The sequence below is a fragment of the Haemorhous mexicanus genome, chromosome 3 (genome assembly GCF_027477595.1).
Source record: "Haemorhous mexicanus isolate bHaeMex1 chromosome 3, bHaeMex1.pri, whole genome shotgun sequence".
Lineage (NCBI taxonomy): Eukaryota > Metazoa > Chordata > Aves > Passeriformes > Fringillidae > Haemorhous > Haemorhous mexicanus.
Window position 1 is genome coordinate 111,246,075 of NC_082343.1, and position 18,622 is coordinate 111,264,696.

Here is an 18,622-nt window from a genome sequence, read left to right on the forward strand (position 1 = left end):
TAGCAGCAGCCATCCCATCATGTCCTCTCTCTGTCTTTCTTCACAGAGGAAGAGGAATATAGGGACAGGCATTGTGGGGTGGCTGCTTGTAGGCTTGTGTAGGTGGCAGTAGTGGGAAGGGGACTTTCAAACCCATTGCAGAGAGGAGATCTGTGGGGTTGAATGGAGCCACAGCTGACACTGACATGGGGCATGCTCTAATGTTCCCTGTATGGATGTCTCTGTATCAGCAACGGGGAGGCTTCCATGAGTGTGGCAAAGCCAGGATTGTTTGGGAGCTCCCATGGCAACCTGGCTGCAATCAGCCCTTTTGACTCAGTGTAATTTTAATGAGACTTTGTCCCCCTGCTTTATTCTTGTCTACAACTTCATTATAGCGGATAACATAATCCCCTAAGAAACAAAGAGAGATTTGCTTCTGTGCAGTGTTTTCCTGCTAAGAATATTGCGACTGTTCAAAATGAGAGAGAAAGCAAAGCTCTGCGGAAGTGTCAAAGGCCTAGAACAGAAGGTGCAGCTAGAATTAATATGGTATAATGTGAAAGGAGATCAGAGATGGGACTGGTGTGCCAAGATGAATTAGGACCCCATACAACCAGTTGTACCCCAACCTTCCCCTTAGTGACTCTGCATTTGGGCCTTTTTGCCCATGATCATTAGTTTAGAAGAAAAGTGATGTTGGAAGGGACTTCTGTTCTCTAGTCTAAGCTACTGCTCTAGAATGTCAGACTGGGTGGCTCAGGGCTTTATCCAGTAATGTCTTGGAAACTTGCAATAATGTAGGCTGCACCGCTTCTCTGGACAAGCTGCTCCACTGCTTAGCTGCTCTCTGAAGGAGTTGCTCCATATATTTGGTCTAAAACCTCTCCTGTTTCTTATTGTGCCTGTTATTTCTTATTTTCCTACTGTGAAGAGCCTGCTCCATCTCTTTGATAACCTCAGAGTTGATACTGGCAGGCTGCTGTTATTTCCTCCCAAAAATGTCTCTTCTCCAGGCTGAAGAAGCCACTTCTTACAGGGGAAATGTTCCAGCTTCCAGCCTTTCTGGTAGCTTCCTGTACTCACTCCAGTTTATTGAAATCTGTTCTTGTATTGGGGGTCCAAGAATTGCATGGGGCATCTAGATTGAGCCTAAATGATGAGTTTGGCTCAGCTGCATTTCCTGTAAACCTGACAGATATGCTGATGTAAATAAATTGTATGATTCAACTAAGAGTTTAGAGCATCCAAATGTTCCTTCCAGTGAGGATATGAAACATGGCTGAAGGTCAAATCACCAAGTGTCCCTAATGTCCCTGTCATCATGTCTCTGCACCTTTGTGAGATGAGTAATAAAATCTGCATCCCTCATTGCCTATTATTTTGTGTTTGTTGGCTGCACTGCTGTAAATCAACTAATTATTAACAACTTTTCCCTAATGATGGTTTTTGTCATGGTTTTTGCAGGTTACATATCACAGGTACTAAAGAATTACACTGACCATGCCTGTGATGGAGAATATGTCTCCCTGAGATGTCCCCACAGAACCACCATCAGCATCCAGTCTTCTTTTTATGGCCGAATTGTACCAAGTCATCAGCTGTGTCCTTCTCGCTATCCCCACTCCTATGCAACTTTAATTAAAGAAGATGTTGCCTGCTCAGTTGGTACTTCTCTTCAGGTATTGTTAAAATGCATTTCTTAATTTTGAACTTCACCTTTCCTTAGCCAGGCAGCAGCTCTCAGTGTTGGTGCAGCACAGACCTGCCTTAAGCAGGACTACCCAGCACGGGAGCTCTGACATCTCACTCAGCTTAGCGGATGATTCATCCTTGTAGTTTAGACAGGACTGAATTAGATTCTGATAGTGGATTTCTTAGTTTTCCTGCAACTCTAGTCAGTAACAGTTCAGGAATGTGGTTGAAGGAGAATTACACTTCAGGACTGCATTATGTTTGACTGTGTTTGAAAAGCATTATTCTTATAGTTTTCCTTCCCAATTACTAGCTTTTTCAACACATTCAGAAATTGCTGTAGCATTCTTTTTGCTTTAGATCCAATTTCAAGAGGCTTTTACTTTGGTAACTTGAAACCCAAAGAGAATCCTTGGCTTTTCTTCTGGTGACTCATTTGGCTCTTAGGCCACTGTAAGTGGTCATACATCACTTAAACTTGCAACATCCCCCAGTAGTTAATCAGCTCTGACCATCTGTGTAGGGAAAGTTGTCTCTGTGTATTGTCCCAAGAGCACATGTGACGTCAGCAAATCAAAGGACTATTTGGAAGGTGCCAGTGTTACTCAACTGTCAGTAAGAACAACTAAAATTAGAAACACGAGTTGGCTGATGTTGAGATGAACAGGGTCTGCTCCTGTGTATTGAAGCAAGCACAAGTTTTTCCAAGTGCCAGATTTGGGACTGTGAAAACTTTTGGGCAAAGCTCTCAGTCATCCAGTATGTTTATGGCTTAGAATCAATAATAACTCATAATAAAAATTTATAGCAGACTAGATTAATGAACCTACAGGGTTAGTGAGTAATTTCTTTTATAATTTGGCTAAAGGCCAGAGTTTTCCACATCACTTCTCCCTCTTGCATCCAAGGTTTTTAAGAGACATTTACAGCATTTTTTAAAAAGTTGATGTGAGTGCTTTGGCTTCCAAATGCCAGTGGTAAGTTCTCAAGAATTTGCACAAGGTTGGTGTTTGGCTGTGGTGTAACCCTTAAGCTGACAGATTTGAAGTTGCCCTCATGACATTTCCACTGCACAGCAAGGGACTGAGCTGTAGTATGGGAGGACATGGTCCTTATCAGCAGAAGATTTTCCCAGATATGATAACAAAAGTTCATAATGAAACAGATGAGAGGCAGTTGTGTTGTTTAGGGTGGGAGAACACAGAGAGAAAGCTTTGGCAGAGGCTAGCCTTCCCTTCTTTTATCGATTTACAGAAAAATTTACTTGCAACATTTCATTTACCAAGGTGATTGATAGCTCTGAGCATCGCTTGAACCCTTGTGGGTGAGTGGCCCACTTAAGGCATTTGGAAGAACTTGAGAAGAGGGAAGATATTACCCTAGGGTTTCCATTTCATGGTTTTATATGTAGGAGGGATTGAAAATAAATCTTTACCTGCCTCTCTTAGCTTTTTATGTCCTCAGACCTGTTCTCCATTAGCTTTGCCTTCAATATTTAGGTGGCTTGTAATTCCCAATCCCTGTTTATCAGAGCGAGAACTGTGTTCCCTGTAGGTAGTCCTGCAGCAGAGCCCTTGTGCAGTACATTTCTTACATGACTGAGACCAAAACACTGTTATTAACCCATTTTGGGGGATGCAGATGTGCTGGGAAAGCAGCTGACATTCTCTCTTCTGCCACAGATTTCTTGGGACACCTTTGGCAAGTTCCTGAGCCTTTTTGGAGGAGACTCACAGCCTCTTTGGTGCCCCCAGGTGTGGCTTTGATCCCTCCATGTGTTGTGGTTGTCCAGGGTAGGATGAGTCCAAATGGCAGAGATGAATCTCATCTTCTCTCTCAGTTCTGGAGGGGGTGAGGCCTCTCTCCACAAGCTGAATGGCAAGCTGCCTGCAGCTCACTGGTAGGAAATGCATGTGTGTAGGAAAACTGGAAAGCTGTAGACAAGGAAATTGCGTGTATTTTTGTGGTTTTGCAACTCAGATATATGGCTGCTACAGGCAGGACCAATTGTGTGTATATTCTGGTTGTCAGTAATTGAAAAAGTCAGCCAAACCAAACCCTTCATAACTAAGTATATAAAATCACTGTGTCTAATCAAACCCATGACTGTATAAATTTGCTGCTTCTCTGGAGAGTGGTCTGGAGAGAGTGTGAGGAGCATTTATTAACTGTGCCCTGCAAACACTAGCTGTGCATGTAATCTCCCATTTACAATTTCTCTCCACTGTAAATGTCCAGTTCAGATGTTGTTTCTATGTTAAAAAGGGAAAAGAAGGAGTTGATTACACTGGGAGAACCACTACTAATTCAGTTTTATGTGACTGGCTGCCAGTCACATAAAGCTTAATTCCTGCCGGATTCCTTGCTTTAGTCACTTGTTTTATTTGCAGACCACTTAAGACAGTGTTGTGGTGTGAAGTTATATCCTGTCCCTTAGCTGTGACTACTTCCTCCTTCCCTTCCCCCTGCCCTCTTCCTAATTGCTGTCTGTCAAGTTCCACATTCCAGCAAGGGCATCATGTGATTGGCAGAAGTTCAAAAGATGTTTCTCAGACCTGGGGTCATTGGCCTGTCCAGGTGTCATTGTCCCCTGAGACCCTCCCCCTCCCACCTCGTTGGTGGCTCACCTATCCTCTCCCTCCCACCTCCCTGTGAGTTTAAAAGGCGCTGGAAACACGCGCTTGGGGTCTGTTGGAGCTGTTACCGAGATTCAGAACTGTATCACCTTGGAATAAACTCTGGATTTAACCCTCTGGCAAAACCCGCTCTCTTTCTCTTCACCATCACCTGAACTTTTTCCACTAGAGGTAAACTGAGTTTCTACTTTGCTTGGGCTCATTCTGAGTGCCTGACTGCAACTGCCAGCGAGCCAAAGGTGTCTCTGAGGTGAAACATCTCCAGCAGTCACCTCTAGCTCGGTGCACTAAGGCCGGACGAACCCAGGCATGCTCCACTCAGCAATAATAAGACAGTGTGTATGAGACATTAGGGCAGTGACCCAGTGACCCCACACTACACATTTCTGTTGTTCTAACACTGTAATGTCAGAGTCAGTGGGAGCTTTCCAAATGCACAAAGAATTTGGACATTCATAGAATCATCACAGATTCATAGAATGGTCTGAGTTGGAAGGGACCTTAAAGATCATCCTGTTCCAACCCCCTGCCATGTGCAGGGACACCTTCCACTAGATCAGGTTGCCCAAAGCCCCATCCAATCTGGCCTTGAACACTTCTAGGGATGGGACAGCCAGAACTGGGCAGTCTGTTCCAGTGCCTCACTACGCTCTGAGTAAAGTTTCTTCCTAGTATCTAATCTAAATTTACCCTTCTTCACTTCAAGGCCTTTCCCCCTCACTGTATGTCTGCACACCCTTCTTGTAAGCCTCTTGTAAGTCCCCTTTATGTACTGGAAGGCTGAATTCTGGACCAGTGTTTCTGATGCCACTTGTTTTCAGCAATGAAACACTTGAGATCTGTATGGAAGAATGTAAAAGGGTTGGCTAAAGTTATTGCTTATTACCAGAAAACTTAATTACACTTTACAGCTGATTATCTGCAATTTTCTCATTTTGATAAATTGGCAGAAAATAAAACCATAGTTTATTTGTAATGAAAAAAGAAAACCCTGGAGAGCCACTTAATTTGTTGTGCTTCCGTTCCCTGATATTTACCAAAGATATTGAGGACTAACTTCTCTCTTCATATGTACAGGTACTGAAATCAGCAGATAGATGCTCTTCCAAGGGCAATATTATGCCATGTCACTTGTTTCCCCAAGAGGAGCTGTGCTTAGAAGGTGCTCTGAAGCTGAATCCCAGCTCTCCTTAGAAAGATTAGCTAATCTGGGGAGGGAGTGTGGGCATGGCCTGTGCCCTGGGTCTCTTTCAACACTATCCAGGACAACCAGTGCTTGGTGACAAGGATCACTAGTGCTGCTGATGTGGTATTTCCTTTTGTCCTTTGAGTGAGAGACAGGACACCTTTGTGGCCACCTTCTCCTGCTGTCGCTTCAGCAGCCCTGCAAAAGAGCAGATTCCTTGCATGCCCAGTTATTCTGGATTAAAGGTAAAATACCAAGTAAAAGGAAACATTCCTAACTGCTCCAGCTTTCTTGGCAGGCCAAGGACAATGGTTCCTGACATGTCCAGTCACCAGATATTGCATGGTCCCACTGATGTCACAGCCCTAAGTGGCCTAAACAGGAATAAAAATGAGCCCTTTCTCATTACTCTGAACATCTAGAAGATGATGACGGTCGGAGGAAAGACAGAAGAAATTGGTAGAAAGGAAGAATAATGGTCATCAGTACCACTGGGAGGAGAACCCATTGTTATATTGAATTTTAGAACTCCACAGTTTCTAGGCAGTTTGAACAAGGAAAGTTTCAGTCTCAAAAATGTCAGTGAACTAAAGAGCAGTGTGGGCAACTCTTTTTCAGACCATATTCATTACTTTGCAGAGGTTGGTGAGCAGTGAGCTCAGGGTCCAGAAGAGTTTTCGGCACTGCCAAAGTTGCTGTTAAAAATCACATAACCAGTGCTATTTCATTCATGAATCTTGCCTAAGCTGAAATAGAACTCTCTGGCATGTGGCTCCTCCAGCTAGTTATTTGCAAGTAGAACTGTTGGATGCAGAGGTCATAGACAATCTCTAAATTGCTGTGTCTGTGAAATCCTTGGCATGACTGAAGCAGCTCATCAGAGCAGAGTGATTATGTCCTGCAGGAGAGGAGGCACTGGAGGCAGAGGTGGTCAGTGCAGCCTGTCTCCCTGATGAGGCAGGACTGCTCCCCAGGGTGTAAGCCTCCTAATGCTTTGTTTACTCTAAATTTAAACTTTCCGAGTCATGGGGCTTCCATCATTGCCACTAAGACCCTGCTTGACAGTGTAATGGTTTGCTCACAGGGATTTTTTTTCCACTTTGTCTTTTAAGCTTTCCCTTTCTTTAATCCCATGACTTTTGGTTATGCATCCTTTTGTATTTCTTTAGCTTAGACCTCCTCTCCCTTTGAAGTTGACCCTGCATACAGATTAAGTTTCCTACTGTTAGGAAATGTAGGTAATGTTAATTAGGTGATATTTGTAATGGAGCTTTTATCAGGTCCTTCTATTTGATGACCATGTTGCTGCTCTTTGTGTATTGCTGTTTCTGGGCTCTTTCAAAGCCCTGCCAGAGGAGCACTGGTGAATCCTGCTGGTGTTTTAACATCCCAGCCCACTGCTGTCTGCTCTACTGTCTTGCTGGCATCTACTACCCCCATAGCAGAGCTGGTGACAGGGAATGCATGCCCAGTTTTCAGTCCTTTATTTCACAGTCTGGTATGTTTATATGAATCACCAAACATGTGGGCATAGTTCCCTCCTGCTGACTTTGCTGTGAGCACAGCAAAGTCCATGGGAGAGTGATAAGAGCACTAAAACCTGCTATAGATCAAGATTCAGGGCCTCGATCTCTTCTTCAAGCAATGCACACATGGAATGCAGTAATTTGGGCAAAGCTGAACTAGTTTCTAGTGGAGCAGCCTAGGAAGGTGGCTCAGTGAAGCCATAGGCAGGTCACCTGCACCTCATCAGCATGGATTTCACTTCCTCATGTAGTCTGTGCTTCCCTGTTGCTGATTCTTGGAAAATCTTTTTCTTCCATGGACTTCAGTAATTTGCATGAATGGAGATGAATGTTCAATGTTCAGAAACAGGACATGTAAATAAGTTTTCAGCTTGAAAGCACTAAGTTTATAGCATGTTTTAAAGCATTACCAGTGTGCAAGGGTACACAAAAGAGTATCAAAATTCAAATGAAATGTGACATGAAGCCATTGTGCTGTAGGGAGAGTTCACGCTGCCTTGTTTGTTGCATTTACTTCTTCCCATTACAAGAATTCTGGAGGTGCACCAATATAAGTGCTGGTGTAACTCTACCATAATGTCCATAGCCTGGACTGAATTTGATCAAAAAATACTTAAAATTACTTGTATCTTCCTGCATAAAATTCTTAATACAAAGCTGTGTGCTTTGCACATCGTTCTGATACATTCCTGCAGTTTGCTCTGTGATTTACTCTCCCCAGCAACACACAATTTGGGCAATTATTTAGTAGGGCTCCTCTGTGTAATTTCATGCATGACTGACATGCCCTGCAGTCATCCTTATGGTCCTTTGAAGATGGAGGCTGTACAGGGAGCAGCCCTGTGGCAAAGCCCTTGTTCCCTTTGAGTTTCACCATTGGCTTCTCTGGGCCCAAAGTTTCACCCTAAGTGTGTTGAATCTCTGAACTGCTCTGAGGGACCAAGAACTGAGATAAGTTTAATTGCCTTGGGTGTAAGCTCAGTTGTGGTTTATTTTAAGCATGCAGGGGAAGCACTTTTTGAAGACTGATTTGAAGAGACAGGCTAAAAACGAGCACACCCCTGGGAATGGCTGGGGATGGCCTCCTTGCAGAGCTCACATCCAGCTCCTCATTTAAAAGGTTGTTATCTAATGAGAACAAGCAATTACTTAGCTAATGAGCACAACAAAATGAGCACGAGAATGCTGTTTCATCTGCAGTGGCTACTTGAAAGATGATTTTGAGCTTGAGGCTGCCCTTGCTTTAAGACCCAGGTCACCACAGGGAGATTAATCCAGGGCATAAATCACAGGGGTTAGATTAGTGTTTGTTTTACTTGAATTCACTTTTCTTGCTCTCTTATCTCCTCTAAATCTTGCAGCTTCTTAGCTCAGTCATGAACCAGGGAGTGGAATGGGTTTAAACAGCTGCAGTTTCCCTCCTGAGCACTGGCTGTCAGCCCTCAGGCCTGATTTACCACTGTAACACAATTATAAAATGGCACAGTGCAATTAATGTGTCTTCCCTCCCCTTTCATGCCAGACAGGAATTCCTGAATTCCTCCTCCACCTTCCTCAGTTGGAGTGATTGTTATAATATAATCTAAACTGAGGTGACTTTATTTGGCTTTATTCAGGGATCTACCAGAGTTGGAGACATAAGAAACTGGTTGTACTTCCCAGTTAGGGGCAGTTCTGTGGGCCTATTGCTGCTCCTGTGCAAGTCCAGATTGTTTGTGGGCCTCTTTCTGGCTGGTTTTGTGGTTGTGTTTTCCCACCTTTTCAGCTGACAGTGACAACCAGAACAACAAGGAAAACATAGAATGAATTACCTACATTTTTCCATCCACTGAGCAAAAACCATGTGAGCTCAAGACATTCCCAAACAACCAAGTGAACTCCCAACCTTCCTGGTGTCAGTCTACCTGATAATCTGCAAATACTTCAGAAAAAGCATCTGACATCTGCCAGAGCTCTGATACTATATGTATGATGTATGTATGATTTTTGAGAGTAAGGCCAGAAAGCCAAGGTCTTGGCTTCTGGTAAAGACCAGAACCTGTGGACCTGCAGGGAGCTGTACCTTTGGGGAATCATCTGGTCATACATGTTCTGCACATTGTTTAAGAAGATGCTGGTACATAGCACATGCTGATGAAAGCAGTGGGAAAGAAAATTTCTGTGCATACAAGGATGGTAAAAGTTACATGTTCAAGTTTTTAAGTTAACATTCAGACTGGTGTAACAACATTTTAAAAAATATTTAATCAAGAAAATGCACTGCCAACTAGAGGTTATTTTCCCTGCATTTTTTCCTGATGTATTTCACTAAGGATTGAACATACAAATTTTTTTATTTTACTTTTTATGGATATGTTTCATTATGCATAAAACATTACTCAAACTGTGTACAGGAAATCAGAAATCTTAATGATTTTTTTAGATTTTCCGGAAAAAATGTTGCCCTTTGTGGGGAGGTAAAATAGAGTTAAATGAATGAAAAGGAATATTGATTTCTTTCCCCCCGTGAAACTTTTCAGTCATGGCTATTGTCAAATTAAATTGGAACTGTAGCTAAACACTATAACAAATTAGTAAATGGCATATTGAGACCCAAGAATACTTCACTTTTTTTCTGTGCTTTCACAACGGCAGGGGTGACTTTTGCTCCTTAATTTAGTTACAAATTTCTCCCTAAGGCTTTGTTTTTTGCTGCCCTCTTCTACCCTTTGCATACCACTGGAAGTAAACTCAGGAGGTTTCACTTATGTGGAATACAAGGAATAAGCAAGAGCTGCCAAAAGTTAGAGCAGAGCCAAGACAAAGTGGCACTACCTGAAGGCTGCCCATGTCTGTGGTTCTCTGAGGTCAGTGAGTTGTTGTCCTTGTTCCTGATGCTGAGCCTGAGGACAGATGAAAAATTGCTGCTGAGGTATCTCAGCTGAGGTTTTCAAACTTGTTTTCTTGTTGGCCTAACTCAGTCTCTGCTCCTGAGAAAACCCAGGGAGGTTTTCCAACTGGTTTTAACAGCACCCATGACACAAAGCTGAAGGGTCTTGAAATGCCCACCCGTCTGCTGCGAACAGGTTTGTAGTTCAAAATCCAAGCCTGCTGCCTTTGAGGGGAGAAAGCTTCCCTAGAGGGGAAGGAAACATTTGGGGTCCTGCTTCTTTTCCCATGCTTAATATTCTTAATTCTAGTTGTATGTAAGCATGTCTGTCCAGTACCAGAAAATCCTTTCAGGTGCAAATTATTTGGAGAGAATTTCTCTCCATATGTGTAGCCCTGCAGAATTGTTTCAGTTGTTCTTTGCTTTTTGAGATGAAAAGAGTTATCTGTGCTGGATCCTTGCTTAAATTCCTTTGCAACTCACTGGATTTTGCATTAAATTAAATTTCACATGCTGAGTGAGCAGCCAACCCTTATGAGCCTAGAGGAAAGAATATGCTCTTTCTATGCATTTTAATGTGATGGTCAAGCTGGGGCTAATGCTCCCAGGCACCTCCTTCAGTGTGCACCTCCTCTCAGCCTTTCCATCCTAAATCCTGTATTTTTAAATGAAATGCCTACATTTTATTACCTTTGTAAGTGGAAAACAACAGCATATGTTCTCTGCCTGCTAGAAAAGGCCTGGATTGTTTTGGTTTGAACTTTAAAATAAAGGTCAGACTTGAGGCAGGCATGAATTCTTGCATGTGTCAGCCCAAAAGGTGAAAGCTGTAGGAAGTTATGAGCAACTGCAAATGAGGCAGCTTCAAATTGCACTTGAAACTGGAACAGCTGTTGTTCAAAGCATGACATTCAGAGTTATACTGCTAAAGATTCTATATATTACATTCAGGGAGAACTCAAAAATAGAAAGTAGTCACTGAAGCAGAGAGAAAATTGGTTTGGGTGGCACATGGTTGAGCAGGAACAGCCTTTATGTTAATGGCACAGGGAGAAGATTGTGGGAAAGCCCAAATATCGAGGTGGGTGTAAGAAAAGTGAACAGAGAGAAGACAAAAGAGACCAGGGGAGCCTAGGGAAATTTCTGAGGAAGGATTTTCCAGTGCCTCCTTGCAAGTGAAAATTAATTGTTTTGGGGCTGGAATTCACAGCTCTGTATCACAGGGACTTAACGAGGCTGGTGGATTACCTCGCTCTGTGGTCTCAAAATGCTCTGACAGGTTCATGTGTGTCGGGCAAACATTATGGTAATTTTAGTGCTTTAGGGGCTCTCCAGGAGTACATAAATACCACCCTAGCCATCCAGCTGAATTTAAAACTTAATTACTGCCCCACTCAATAATATTCTCCCCCACTACCACTGCTTTAGAGGATCACAGGGTTAAAAGAAATCATTAATCTTCCTTAATGAAGCTATTTTCTAGCAGGAGACAGAATGTCTTGCCCCTGAGGATTCTGAAATGGAGTTTTTGTGAGTGTTATGAATGGGGGAGTGGGGAGCAAGTGCTAGAGGAAAAGCAGAAAAGGGGGTAGGACCCAAAATGCTGGTAGTGGGAGAACCCCCTGACTCACAGCCCCTTCCTGAGTTTAGCTAAAAGAATGTAATAATCATGAGGGAAGAGGAATGAGCCCTATTAAAAACTGACTAAGTTGGCTGTATAAGAGTGTTCCCACCACAACTACTAATTATTGGAATACCAGCGATTTATATATCTATATATTTACCAGCTTTTATATAACTGAGACAAGAGCTGTCTTGAAATTATGTATCTCCAGAGAAATCTAAAGCAGATTGGTGGTGCCAGAGTTCAAGTCTTTACTTTTAACTATCAAGGTGGATCCATGTCCTCAAAGCTGCTTTTCCTGGGATTGTACTGTCTTATGATCAAATAGCATGCAAGTGTTTCAAAATCTCTTTGACCATCCCAGTGCAAATCCTTCCTTTTGCACCCATGCAAGGGGATGAAAACCTGCTCTCAAAACAATGCAAGGAGCACGGGGTCTGTGGCTCGTGTGGTACCCGCTGTGTCGGGCACCATCACCTGCCTCCTGCCAGGGCTGGTTGTGGAGGCAAGGATGGCCTTCCCTTTCTGCAGGTTGTCTCTGTTTGATGTTCCCTTTAGCAGGGACACTGAAGTGCTTTTGTTTCTCTGTTTCTGGTGCCTATGCCCGGCTGCAGAAGATGCTGGATGAGTGCCAGGACAGGCGGAGCTGCCAGTTTCTCGTCAACAGCCGGCTCTTTGGGACGGACCCCTGCCCCGGGACTGGCAAGTACCTCCTCGTGTGGTACAAGTGCAGGCCAAGTAAGTATTTCTCTGTCAAATATCTTTGCTCAGTTGAGACCAAAGCATTTTTATACTTAACACTCACCGGAGAGGCCTTCTAGGACTTGTTCCCTTCCACTTCTATTTTCAGTGTAAGACACCTCCCAGGGTGGAGTGTTCCCCTTCCCCCTCACTCGCTGCCTTGCTGGGATGCTCCTGCTCTGCCTCCTTCCAGCTTGCCAGCAGCCCGAGTTTCTGCAGGTGCCAGTGCCAGCCTTTGCCAGTGTTCAGCTCATGGTGGGTGGGCTTCTCCTGATCCCACCTGCAGCTTCCCTCCTGTCCTGGGGGGTAGAGGGACTGTCCCCTCTCTGCCGGCCCCTCCAGGGGCAGCGGGAGCTCCTTGCCTGGCCCTCAGAGCTGGGTGCCTCAGGCAGGCCCTGGTGGTGCTGCCGGTGTGACAGGAACCTCACCTGCCCACGCCGTGCCAGAAGCCAACTTTTAATTGTTCCCAGATCAGGCTGGGAAATGTTACCTTGTGTTTTGCATGATCTCATTAGCTGTGTTTAAATTAACTGGGGCTGGATACTGGGGGTGCAGTCATGCGTGCTGCGGAGGAGTGAGCCCAGAGCAGCTTTGGCTCAGGACAGCCAACGCCCTCTTGGCCAATTCCTGGCCCCATCAGGGGAGTTAGCACAGCCTAGACACCATTCTCCATCAGGGCCTTGGAAGCAGATACATTTTTTTGGAGACAGATCAGGTTTGATGTGGACAAACTGTGCCCACTGATGTCAGCTGGAGAACAGGACCGCTTTCTATTTGAGCACAGGTCTGATGAAGAGCATCTGAGGGAGCTGGGGGTGTTTGGGCTGGAAAAAGGAGGCTCAGGGAGGACCTTATCACTCTACAACCACCTGAAAGGAGGTTCCACCAAGGTGGGGGTCAGCCTCTTCTTCCAAGTAACAAATTATATGACAAGAGAAAACAGCCTAAGATTGCACCAGAGGAGGTTAAGGTAGGATCTAAAAACTGGAAAAATCTCTTTACTGAAAGCATGGTCAAGCATTGGAACAAGCTGCCTTGTTCCACTCTTCCAAGGGAAGTGGTGGAATTGCTGTGGTTGGAAGTATTCAAAAGTGTGTAGATGTGGTGCTTAGGGACATGATTTAGCAGGGGACTTTGCAGTGCTGGGTTAATGGGACTTGGTGATCTTAGAGATCTTTTACAACCTTAATGATTCTATGAATTAACTGGTTATGGCAATTAATCTGGACATGGCATTTCAGAACCAGCCTCAAGATTGTTAGATGACATTACTAACATGGCTCCAGCATCACAGCAGCAGTATTTTTGGGAAGAAACAAAAAACTGGAAAGTTTTCACAGGAGAGAAAAACAGATCTGACTTCAGAAAAGGTTTAAAACAAAAGCAGAAACATTCAGACTGCCAGCAGCAGCACAGAAGAAGACTTTTTGCCCCAGCAGGCAGAGACCTGTGCTAATGAAGTGTGGGGGTCTGGCCAGATCTGTGTGGAATTCAAATCAGAAGTAGGTAATGAAGCACCTGCATTTGTTGTGGGATTTTCATGGGTGATTGTAACATCCCTTGTTGGGTGAGAAATGCATTTCTTTGACAGGGGTGTTCTGACAAGTCCTCCTGAACCTGCAGGGTTTGTATTAAAGCTCACTTGAAAAATCTGACTATTGAGGCCTATGCTGAACTTCTGAAGGTACTTCAGGACCCATCTGTGCATTAATATTTATGGCCTGGCATTCTTTGATAATTACAGATATAGTAGTAAAGAAGGAGTTTGGCAGTGTATAGGGTAGGTGATTTTCCTGAAAGAGGGCAGGGGAAGCTGCTTGAAAAAATTTCCCCAAGACATTTTTCAGGCAGCTCAAATTTTTCAGAGTGAAACAGAATAATCTGACAGAAATCATTGTTTCTTAGTGAATGGGCAAACTTTTAATGAGAACCCACTAGATTACTAACAATGTTTGAAATTTGTGAGAATTAGCCCAGAGATACCAGGTCATAGTCAGCCTTTCCCTGGTGATTCAAAATGTTAATTTTGAGTCTCACAAACAGTATCTAGTGCTGTTGTGAGTTCAGTAAGCCTTTCCACCTTTCTGTAGGAAGAAGGCTAATGAGGGGACTGAGGAATGATGCATTCATAAAATGCAAAAATAGAGGATAATGATAAATCTTGGTGGGCTTTTTGGGTTATTGACTACTTGATTATTGTTTATGAGCTGTAAGTGAATACATGCTTAAGAGCTGAACCCCAGGACTGTGGTCCTATGAAGTTTTGAGCTGTTCCAGAAAGTGTGAGCGCACAGAGTTGTAATCAAAGTCCTTGTGAAGAGCTCACTGCCTGGCACAGGATCTGATCATAACTTTAGCAAAAGACAAATAAAAGTTTTTGGGTTCTGTTTCTGAATTTGTCTTTCTTGTCAGCAGACATAACATAAATACTTTGATAAGAAGCTATTTAAGGCCTGAATTGTCTTGAATTGATAGTGATATCTATTTCTTTTTGTTGCTTATTGAGGGAGCCTGTTATAATCACGTCACTGAAGTATGTGTTTTGGTTAAGCACATACCTAGGTAAAAGGAGTGTGAATTTTCTTGTATACAGGTGTTAGAGGCACTTTGGGAAGTGTCCTGCAGAGTTTGGACAGGACATCTTTAATATAAAATAAGGATACCCAAGCTCTTCCATTGTCAGAGTCATGCTCAAACCTCAGAAGGCCTTTGAATGGAGGCAGTTATCCAAAGAGAAAGACTTCCTTGAAAGAAAGCAAAACTGAAGTTAGTGGCATTTGCTTGTACCTTTGCTGAGGAATTAAGGGTTGGTGCAGTCATCCCCTCGAGCCACTGTCACTGCAGTTTTGTCTCCCTGACATTCCCCTGCGTTTGAAATCGAGTGGTTCCGATGCTCCGTGCTCTGTGGGGTTCATGCACAAGGCAAGGTGCTATTTTGGTTTCTCATGGGCAGAATTTCAAGGAGATGGAGGACAGTAAATCAAGCTGAAACTGAAAGACAAAGATTTTTCAGATGGTGGGGCTCTGGGGGGCAGGGCAATGAGGGGATGTCTCCTGTACTCATACCTCAGAGACTACTCTTGCTGGAAGCAGGGAAAACTTGTGCAGAGGTGTTGCAGCTCACCTCCTCTAGAAATTAAATTAAATAGTTCAGAGAAGTGCATGCTTAACTAGAAGCAGTGAGAAATGAATTTGCTTGTGTGGTTTTTTGGGAAGCCTTGTGCTATTCATGGTCTCCTCTAATCAAATAGATGGCTCTGGGATCTAATGGACATTCATCTTGCATGTACAGGACTCAGATATGTGCATGGAACTGCTTTTAAGTGTCAGGAGTTTGGGAGTCCTGCAAATTCTCCATGCCTGTAAATAAATAAATACACAATATATGTGTACTTTTAATTTTAAAGTTTAGGATGTGTAAGGAGATCAGAAATGATCAATAAAATACTCTGCTCTGTCTCAGTTTGTGGCAAGGGAGTTTTACTTGCAATTACCAAGTGTCTTGAGGGCCAAGGTCCATCAAAGTGTAGAGAAGCTTAGATTTTATTTTCAGCTGATGTGGTGGTGTTTGATCAAAGTTTGGACTTGATGATCTTGGTCTCTTCCAACCTCAAAGATTCTATGGCTTATTTTATTTTTCTATAACTTGTGTGCCTTAGTTTCTAATGTATGCCACCCTTTGAGGGGATGGTCAGAGGCACAGTACAGGTCTCAGCAGAGCACAGCTTGTGCTTCTTCCCTTGGAGGTGCCTCTGCAAATCCTCCTGCTGTCCACAGCCTCAGCAGAGCCCCTGCAGGCTCCCTGCAGCTCAGGGTGGGGATGTGCTGCTGCAGCACTGAAACCTGGAATTGTTCTCTCCTAGTGTAGGTGTAGTTTGGAATTTAGCACTGGCCAGAGATGGTTTCCAGTGGGAAGTCTGGGTATGGGCACCTTGTTTTAGAAGCTAAAAAAGTTGTTGAGGATGGTGGTCCCACACCAGTGGGCCTCAGTGCCAGGGAATAGGCACATTCATCAGGGCCAGTGTATCCTGAGATCCACATCCAAAGCACAGTGAAGCCTAGGATCAAACCCTGAACCCACAGGGGCCTTAAATCTCCAGGGTACCTTTCAGGATCATTAAAAAATTGCACATAAATCCAATTATTTCCCAGGTAACATGCTGATTTGATTTAGACCCATTAAGTGTAATTACCGGGTGGGCTGCAGGAACAGATAATTAGAGGGAATTGACATACTATTTAATTGGACTAACATGAATTCCCTCTAACTGAAATCTGGATTCACCAATATTATTCAAACAATTCAGTGTTTGTTCATCCCCCTCACTTCAGAGACAGAGAACTGTGTAAGATCGTGTGTTATTGTAAGCTAGGAAATATTTGCTCTGTGTGCCAGACTTTCTGGAGGGGCTGTGTGATCTAATCCTGGCTGGGAACAGGATCTGTGGGGCTGCCCAAGTCATGCTGAAGAAATAAGTTCACCTCTCTGCATCCCAGCAATACCACTGTAGCTGATTTTATTTGGTTTGGTTGCTGCTCTGGGCTATTGCACCAGCAGAGATCCATCTGCCCCTGCACAGCAGCTCTTTGCCCATTGTGGCTTTTTGGTTAATTTTTGGCTTTGCTGTTTCAAAAGTGTCGATGCTCCTGAACAAAATGGGGGCATAAATGTTTGCCCTGCTCTGCAGAGGAAATGCTTAGGATGAGATATGTTGCCTGAGTGGCCATTTCAGGCAGTGCTGTTGAGAAAGGAGATGGCTCCTACCTGATTTGTTTGACTTACTCCATGAGACCCCACACAGTGCCTTTCTTTTGTGTCCTCCTTTGACATTGCCACGCTGTCCTGGATGGAATGATTCCTTCTCAGCTCTGAGGAGCCTAAAGCTGCAGCTTCCCATAAAATGCTACAGTGATATATTCCCACTTTTCTCTTGGGCAGTCACTACTTTACCTTATGACTTCAAGGACTATGGAAGGGTTAATCTACATCCAATGTTTTTTAAAAAAATATAATTATTTTTATTTCATTTTAAGATGCTGAGTGAAGCAGCTGGATGTGATAATTGAAGGATGGTGAATATGAAACTACTCTGTACTAATCATCCCAGTGATGTAACAAAGTGTAAATCCAAACTTTGCTGCTCTACCTGAAACCTTTGAAGTTTCAGAAAGCCTGGATTGTGACCTAGGCTCCAATTTCAGCTCAAATCCCTTTCTAACAATACAAAAATTTATTTGGGAAAGGAACATCAAGGCTCTGAGCAACGTATCTGGGAAGGAAACGTTTGCTGGCAAAGGGTGAAGTGCCAAAAGTTTGCAAGGCGTTAGGAGGAGGAAAGGGGATGACGGAGGTCACTTTGTCCTGGTTTGGAACCTAGCTTTGATTTATTGGAAAACCTTTGGGCTGAGAATCAGCTGGACACATGTTTTAGGAGAGCAGGCTTTAATTCTCTTCACCATAGATTTGATAAAATGTAAGATAAAAATTTAAGAAGCCCAGTTAATTATTGTGAAAAGTCAAGGCTGTTTTTCAAACATGGGAATGATCATCCTGAAGTCCTTACCAAAATCTTACTCAGATGACTTTATTTTTCTTAACAGCCCTAGGCAGCTTTAACTAGAAAGCAAAAGAATTTGAAAACAATTAGGAATTAATCCCATTTAGATCACCTTCTGATGAAAGTGTCATCTTTAAATTTCTGCTCTCTATGATACAGTGACAGCACTGCCATTCTGTGTCCCAGGAGTGTCTGCCTTATGGTGAAGATGTGCAAGTTTTTTTGCCAGGGCAAACAGCAGAATGTGTTGCCTGAGCTATTCCAACTATCAAAGAATGGTGAAGAGTCCTGCTCCATGTTGTGATTTCATGTCTTTTAGTGAAATGGTCAGGTCTGCTCATTAGATTTCAGCTGAATTGGCTGAAAAGTTTAGAAAGGACATTTTGGAAGGTCCACCTAGGCCTGCAGTGAGTGCCTTTTGTTCAACTTTTAATTTTCCTACAGCCCATTCCTTCAGTATTGACTCTTGTGTGGACTTTGCTTGGCTGGGGATTGCATCTTTTCTGTTAAATTCAGTGAACATAGCCTAAAAAGCCACATCTCATCACACATCCTCAAGGCTTGCATTCCCTAGACAGAATTTGTAAAATGCTGTGAGAAGAGCAGAGAGCTATAGAAAGAACAGAGGTTTTGTGGCAGTTTAAGATGAGAGCAAAGAAGGACCTAAATGTATTCCTGGTCGCCTTAATGCTGGTGATTGATTTTAGTGCCAGGATAGATTGGTAATTCAGTGGTCATCAACCCTTTCAGAAAAACATTAATCTCCTTCATCAGACAGGTTTATTGGTGGCAAGAGAAGTTCACTGTA

At 43.4% G+C, this 18,622-nt stretch overlaps 1 protein-coding gene across 2 annotated transcripts in view; it reads left to right on the plus strand.

Annotated features, from left to right (window-relative positions):
• Nucleotides 1–18,622, plus strand: part of EVA1A (eva-1 homolog A, regulator of programmed cell death) — a 202,327-nt gene that overhangs the window by 54,839 nt on the left and 128,866 nt on the right. For both annotated transcript variants that reach the window (XM_059842995.1, XM_059842996.1), the window contains exons 2-3: nucleotides 1,447–1,661; nucleotides 12,130–12,253. In XM_059842995.1, coding sequence (XP_059698978.1) covers nucleotides 1,447–1,661; nucleotides 12,130–12,253 — 339 coding nt within the window. The remainder of the gene's footprint in view (nucleotides 1–1,446; nucleotides 1,662–12,129; nucleotides 12,254–18,622) is intronic.